Source organism: Oncorhynchus mykiss, chromosome 12 (genome assembly GCF_057628025.1).
Source record: "Oncorhynchus mykiss isolate SJ-2025 chromosome 12, ASM5762802v1, whole genome shotgun sequence".
Lineage (NCBI taxonomy): Eukaryota > Metazoa > Chordata > Actinopteri > Salmoniformes > Salmonidae > Oncorhynchus > Oncorhynchus mykiss.
In genome coordinates, this window is record NC_143033.1 from 62151501 (window position 1) to 62159902 (window position 8402).

General features: G+C 44.0%; 1 protein-coding gene across 1 annotated transcript in view; it reads left to right on the forward strand.

Moving 5' to 3' along the window:
- LOC110538919 (phospholipid-transporting ATPase IA) overlaps positions 1-8402 on the forward strand; it is a 231317-nt gene that overhangs the window by 218445 nt on the left and 4470 nt on the right. The window contains 2 exon segments of the mRNA XM_090191385.1: positions 3224-3316; positions 4937-4985. Of these exon segments, the coding sequence (XP_090047511.1) occupies positions 3224-3316; positions 4937-4985 (142 nt within the window).

Genomic DNA, 8402 nt, shown 5'->3' on the forward strand with positions numbered 1-8402 from the left:
CAATTCGTCGGGCATGTTCTCTACAAGGTGTTGAAAGCGTTCCGCAGGGATGCTGGCGCATGTTGACTCCAATGCTTCCCACAGTTGTTTCGAATTGGCTGGATGTCCTTTGGGTGGTGGACCATTCTTGATACAGACAGGGAACTGTCTGATGAAAAACCTGCAAGATCTGCAGTTCTTGACCCAAACCGGTGCGCCTGGCACCTACTACCATACCCTGTTCAAAGGCACTTAAATATTTTGTCTTGTCCATTCACCCTCTGAATGGCACACATACCCAATCCATGTTTCAATTGTCTCAAGGTTTAAAAATCCTTCTTTAACCTGTCTTCTCCCCTTCATCTACACTGATTGAAGTGTATTTAGCCAGTTCAATAAGGGATCATAGCTTTCACCTGGTTAGTCTATGACAGGGAAAGAGCAATGTTTTGTATACTCAGTGGAGAAAAAACATTTATAATATTAAGGTACATATACAAGCAATTTATATTTATGAGAATTTATAGGATATCTGTGGTGTAACATTTATAGTGTTTGATTCATAACAAATTCTTACGTTTGTAATATTTATAGTTATTTGATTTACTGACCGATTCAAAGTATAGATAAGTGTGTACAACTCAGATTTAAATCATTCATTGAGTATAGGGATCTCTTAATCAGCCTCATAGTCCTGGGAAAGACAAAGGAATTCAACTCACAGCAGATACAATTTGTTACAGACAACTGGCAAATTAAGCGAATAGGATTTTTATATACAGTGCCTTTGGTAAAGTATTCAGACCCCCAGCCTTATTCTAAAATTGATTAAATAAATAACAATTCTCAGCAATCTACACACAATATCCTATTATGACAAAGCGAAAACAGGTTTTTAGAAATGTTTGCTCATTTTTTTTTTTTTTTTTATCTAACAGAAATACCTTATTTACTTAAAGGGATACCCCACTTTTATTCAATTTTCGCCTAAATGACATACCCAAATCTAGCTGCCTGTAGCTCAGACCCTGAAGCAAGGATATGCATATTCTTGGTACCATTTGAAAGGGAACACTTTGAAGTTAGTGGAAATTGTGAATTGAATGTAGGAGAATATAACGCAATAGATCTGGTAGAAGAAAATACAAAGAAAAAACCAACCAGTATTTTTATACCACCATCTTTGAAATGCAAGAGAAAGGTCATAATTCTAGCCATCAATCTGGTTGTAATTCCAATAGTGTCCACAAGATGGAAGCAGTGTTTGTGCAACGTTTCAGATGGATAACTTGACGTATGAGTGAACTACAAGACTTTTAGTGTGAAGGTACATTTGGGCAAATTGTGAAGGAGACAATCGCATTCATATTCCATTTTTCTGCAAGAATATCGTCAAATCTCTATACTTGGACTTTGATTTAGCTTTCCAAGTATTGGTGTCCTATAGGATATTCTACACCCCTAATGAAATAGTGAAGTCTTACCTTCTAGGATCTATGAGGAATAGACACGAATTTGATTTGACTCGTTGAAACAATGTTTAGGGTGAGATTTTCACAGATTCCTTTCTTTGCAAATTGAACGAGTGGAAATACAAAATCGATCGTGCAGACTATATGGACCTTTTTAGGATATGAAAAATTATTTTATCTAACAAAACGACACTTCATGTCATCTCTGGGACCTTTGGATGATAAATCAGGATTTCAGCAGGATTTCAGAAAGTAAATAGACATTTCACCTTGAGAGGTGAATTTATCAAACCTATCGCATTGAAAAAAAGTGTTTTGTTGTTAGGAGCTCCCCTCAAACAACAGCATGACATTTTTTCACAGTAATAGCTACTGTAAATTGGACAGTGCAGTTATATTAACAAGAATTTAAGCTTTCAGTCTACAATAGACACTTATATGTTTCCTGAGATTTGTTGTTTCTCTAAAATCTGCGATCCTGACATAACGCGCTACATGATTTACTGGTGGTAAATCGGAACGCCGATCCTTAATTAAGTATTCAGACCCTCATTTTTTTTTTTTTTACATTTTTAGCAAATATTTGAGCAAATATTTCCAAATTTCAGCCCTGCCACAAAAAGACCAGCTGACATCATGTCAGGGATTCTCTCGTTAACACAGGTGTGAGTGTTGACGAGGACAAGACTGGAGATCACTCTGTCATGCTGATTGAGTTCGAATAACAGACTGGAAGCTTCAAAAGGAGGGTGGTGCTTGGAATCATTGTTCTTCCTCTGTCAACCATGGTTACCTGCAAGGAAACATGCCGTCATCATTTCTTTGCACAAAAAGGGCTTCACAGGCAAGGATATTGCTGCCAGTAAGATTGCACCTAAATCAACCATTTATCGGATAATCAAGAACTTCAAAGAGAGCGGTTCAATTGTTGTGAAGAAGGCTTCAGGGCACCCAAGAAAGTCCAGCAAGCGCCAGGACCGTCTCCTAAAGTTGATTCAGCCACGGGATCGGGGCACCACCAGTACAGAGCTTGCTCAGGAATGGCAGCAGGCAGGTGTGACTGGATCTGCACGCACAGTGAGAAGAATACTTTTGTTGGATGACCTGGTGTCAAGAAGGGCAGCAAAGAAGCCACTTCTCTCCAGGAAAAACATCAGGGCCTGACTGATATTCTGCAAAAGGTACAGGGATTGGACTGCTGAGGACTGAGGTAAAAATCCCCTTTCCGATTATTTGGGGCATCCGGAAAAAAAGCTTGTCCGGAGAAGACAAGGTGAGCGCTACCATCAGTCCTGTGTCATGCCAACAGTAAAGCATCCTGAGACCATTCATGTGTGGGGTTACTTCTCAGCCAAGGGAGTGGGCTCACTCACAATTTTGCCTTCAGTATTCCATAGTAACATCTGACAAAATTATCTAAAGACACTGAAGCGGCAAACTTTGTGGAAATTAATAATTGTCATTCTCAAAACTTTTGGCCACGACTGTAGATTGATAAGGGGGAAAAACAATTTAATCCATTTTGGAATAGGCTGTAACTTAACACAATTTTGAAAAAGTGAAGGGCTCTGAATACTTTACGATTGCACTGTACTTGGCATCTACTTTACTTTGCCAGTCTTATGCAGAAGGTTTAGGAAAAGCCTCATGGAGTGATTTGGGATGTTGGGTACATAGACATATAATAATACTGTATAATAATATTAAATAGTGTTGTATTCAGTTGTGGTTGTGAATGCCTGTTGGTGACATCTGCTCCTTTTGACCAACAGTCTGAAGAGGGTGTTCTTTAAGACCCTGGTGGATGAGGTAAAGGAGCTGGAAGCCTTGTCCAAGGACCCCGGAGCCGTGGTGCACGGGACGAGGTACTGTACCATCTCAGACACTTTTCTCACCTTCCTTCTTTTCCTAGGTGTGTGTCCCAAATGGCACCCCTTTCCCTATATAGTACACTACTTCTGACCAGAGCCCTATTGGTCTTGGTCAAAAGTACTGCATTAAATAGGAAATATGGTGTTATTTAGGACTCATGCTGTGTTTTATTCTTCACAATGCCTCATAACTCTAGGATATCTGAATTACTTTTCTTAATATCCTACATTCCTGAATACTCTTTGTATTTCTTCTTACACAGCAGGTACAACACATGATTTACAGTGTCATACAGTTTATAACTTCTAAACGTATACAGTGTATAACTTATATTTGCTCCTTGAGGATTCACAAATATTTATCCTGGCTTCCCTATTGTTAGTATCTTGGCATAATTACTGGCTGCCTACTGTACACATACAGTACAGTTCACCCTGCACCGAAATGGCTGATTTTGGCGTACAGAGGCCCGTTTTCAGCAACCAATGGCACGTTGTGTTAGCTAATCCAAGTTTAGCATTTTAAAAGGCTAGTTGATCATTAGAAAACTCTTTTGCAATTATGTTAGCACAGCAGACAACTGTTGTGCAGATTAAAGAAGCAATAAAACTGCCCTTCTTGGATTTCTATTTGCCATATATTATTTTGCTTGGAACATTATTCTTTCCCTCTGAAAGTGTGTGGCGAGAGGCTGTACTGTACTGTACTGTAGCACCTTCAGTATATTCAAGACATGCATCTTGAGCTGAGCTCCCGGAGATGGGGGTTGTCCCAAATGGCACCCTATTCCCTATATTGTGCACTACTTTTGACCAGGGCCCTGGTCAAAAGTAGTGCCCTATGTATGGAAATGGGCTCGTATCAGTAAGCCGGGCCGGACCCCATCGAAGGCCCGTGGAGTTCATTAGCATGGATCAGATCAGTGTGAAATCTCCTGCCGGCTGAAAGTCTTCCCCCATTGGCCACAGTCCAGGGCCCAGCAGGCTTGGAACCCTGGAGCTGAAGACACATACACTCAGTTCCTTTCTCACATGCACACACAACTATATAAACACACATACATACATGCGCGCAAACCACACATGCCATCTCTCTCTCTTTCTACCTCGCTCTCTTTTTCACACACACACACACACACACACACACACACACACACACACACACACACACACACACACACACACACACACACACATGTTTTACTATGCTTCTGGGGACCTAACATTTATTTCCATTCAAAATCATGTTTTTCCTAACCCCTAAACCTTACCTTAACCTTAACCCCTAATCTTAAAATAGCCTTTGTCCTCTGGGGGTGTGGGGAGAAGGGATCATTTTCCTTGTTTTACTATCCTTGTGGGGACTTTGGGGATTTCTGGTACCCACGAGGATGGTACTACAAGCACACACAAACAAACACAGAATCCTCCCCTTCCTCCTCTCCCTTACATGGCCTCTCCTCTCCTCAGCAGGAAGTGCAGTCTCTTTTCTCTTGTCCTGTGGAGTACTGGGCGCGATAGGGCTTGATGTATGGGTGGTTAAGTCTAACTGAAGGGCTCTGTGTGGCGATTACACCCTCTCTCTCTCTCTCGTGTGAGTGTGTCTCTTTGCAGTCTGACGGAGAGGGCACAGCTCCTGAAGAACGTCTTCAAGAAGAGCACCGTGAGTCTGTACCGATCAGACTCCATGCAGCAGAACCTACATAAGTCACACACACTATTAATAGCACACACGCACATGCCTCACACACTGACCTGGAGGCAAGCCCTCATGTTGTTTTCTTAGAGAGAGAGAGAAACATTTTCTCTCTGCACTGGTCCAAAGACCCAAGACAGGCATTTTGTATTGACTATAGTTCCTGTGTCTTAAATGGCACCCTATTCCCTATATAGTACACTACTTTTGACCAGAGCCCTATGGGCCCTGTTCCAAAGTAGTGCACTGCATAGGGAATAGGGTGCCATTTGGGATGCTGCCTCAGCATTGGGGATGTGCTAATACTCTGCTGATCCCAACACTCTTTAGAATTCGATATGCATGTTCCACGTTAGCCAGATGCAGGAAATCCACATACATAATCCTGTCGTTAACCCCATTAAGTAACACAAAAGTGCCCCACTGTTCCCTGTTGGTGTTCCTCCGCCTGTTAGTACAACCCCCCTAACACTATGTGTGTCCCAAATAGCACCTTTTTCCTTTTATAGTGCACTACTTTTGAAAAGGGCCCATAGGGCTCTGGTCAAAAAAAGTGCACTATATATGGAATAGGGTACTATTGGGGATGCACCTTAATGGACAGTCTCGTCCCATCTAGTACAAATTTCGTATGCCTAGTGGTCGAGATAGAAGCTTTAAGACAATACAGATGGAATGGGTTTAATTTGGTTTGTTGGATTTGATTTATTTATGTTATTTTTGCTGACCTTTTTTTTTTTTGTCTCGTAGGTGGGGATGGGATCGGTTTTGTGTGATCCCTTTTATTTTTGCCTCCTTACCTGTAGAGAAACCATACCCTCGATCCCTATTAGAAACCCCACCTATGCCCTTTTCACAGTATCGCGCTGACCCGGAACACATTGTCCTTTACAGCAGGCTTTCAGCAATTATGATGGATGTGTAACCAGGCCATCTCAGTACAGCTTGGTTTGGTTCGGCTCAGCTCGGTTCGGCTCAATACTGTGAAAAGCCCTCTATGTACCCAGACTCCCTAAATTTTATCAGCATATCGATTGCGCAACCAGGGGTGGAAAGACCTTGGATCATTGTTACTCTAACTTCCGCGACGCATATAAGGCCCTGCCCCGCCCCCCTTTCGGAAAAGCTGACCACGACTCCATTTTGTTGATCCCTGCCTACAGACAGAAACTAAAACAAGAGGCTCCCACGCTGAGGTCTGTCCAACGCTGGTCCGACCAAGCTGACTCCACACTCCAAGACTGCTTCCATCACGTGGACTGGGACATGTTTCGTATTGCGTCAGACAACAACATTGACGAATACGCTGATTCGGTGTGCGAGTTCATTAGAACGTGCGTTGAAGATGTCGTTCCCATAGCAACGATTAAAACATTCCCTAACCAGAAACCGTGGATTGATGGCAGCATTCGCGTGAAACTGAAAGCGCGAACCACTGCTTTTAATCAGGGCAAGGTGTCTGGTAACATGACCGAATACAAACAGTGCAGCTATTTCCTCCGCAAGGCTATCAAACAAGCTAACCGTCAGTACAGAGACAACATAGAATCTCAATTCAACGGCTCAGACACAAGAGGCATGTGGCAGGGTCTACAGTCAATCACGGACTACAGGAAGAAATCCAGCCCAGTCACGGACCAGGATGTCCTGCTCCCAGGCAGACTAAATAACTTTTTTGCCCGCTTTGAGGACAATACAGTGCCACTGACACGGCCTGCAACGAAAACATGCGGTCTCTCCTTCACTGCAGCCGAGGTGAGTAAGACATTTAAACGTGTTAACCCTCGCAAGGCTGCAGGCCCAGACGGCATCCCCAGCCGCGCCCTCAGAGCATGCGCAGACCATCTGGCCGGTGTGTTTACGGACATATTCAATCAATCCCTATCCCAGTCTGCTGTTCCCACATGCTTCAAGAGGGCCACCATTGTTCCTGTTCCCAAGAAAGCTAAGGTAACTGAGCTAAACGACTTCCGCCCTGTAGCACTCACTTCCGTCATCATGAAGTGCTTTGAGAGACTAGTCAAGGACCATATCACCTCCACCCTACCTGACACCCTAGACCCACTCCAATTTGCTTACCGCCCAAATAGGTCCACAGACGATGCAATCTCAACCACACTGCACACTGCCCTAACCCATCTGGACAAGAGGAATACCTATGTGAGAATGCTGTTCATTGACTACAGCTCGGCATTCAACACCATAGTACCCTCCAAGCTCGTCATCAAGCTCGAGACCCTGGGTCTCGACCCCGCCCTGTGCAACTGGGTACTGGACTTCCTGACGGGCCGCCCCCAGTTGGTGAGGGTAGGCAACAACATCTCCTCCCCGCTGATCCTCAACACTGGGGCCCCACAAGGGTGCGTTCTGAGCCCTCTCCTGTACTCCCTGTTCACCCACGACTGCGTTGCCACGCACGTCTCCAACTCAATCATCAAGTTTGCGGACGACACAACAGTGATTACCAACAACGACGAGACGGCCTACAGGGAGTAGGTGAGGTCCCTCGGAGTGTGGTGTCAGGAAAATAACCTCACACTCAACGTCAACAAAACTAAGGAGATGATTGTGGACTTCAGGAAACACCAGAGGGAACACCCCCCTATCCACATCGATGGAACAGTAGTGGAGAGGGTAGCAAGTTTTAAGTTCCTTGGAATACACATCACAGACAAACTGAATTGGTCCACTCACACAGACAGCATTGTGAAGAAGGCGCAGCAGCGCCTCTTCAACCTCAGGAGGCTGAAGAAATTTGGCTTGTCACCAAAAGCACTCACAAACTTCTACAGATGCACAATCGAGAGCATCCTGGCGGGCTGTATCACCGCCTGGTACGGCAACTGCTCCGCCCTCAACCGTAAGGCTCTCCAGAGGGTAGTGAGGTCTGCACAACGCATCACCGGGGGCAAACTACCTGCCCTCCAGGACACCTACACCACCCGATGTCACAGGAAGGCCATAAAGATCATCAAGGACATCAACCACCCGAGCCACTGCCTGTTCACCCCGCTATCATCCAGAAGGCGAGGTCATTACAGGTGCATCAAAGCTGGGACCGAGAGACTGAAAAACAGCTTCTATCTCAAGGCCATCAGACTGTTAAACAGCCACCACTAACATTGAGTGGCTGCTGCCAACACACTGACACTGACTCAACTCCAGCCACTTTAATAATGGGAATTGATGGGAAATGATGTAAATATATCACTAGCCACTTTAAACAATGCTACCTTATATAATGTTACTTACCCTACATTATTAATCTCATATGCATACGTATATACTGTACTCTATATCATCGACTGTATCCTTATGTAATACATGTATCACTAGCCACTTTAACTATGCCACTTTGTTTACATACTCATCTCATATGTATAT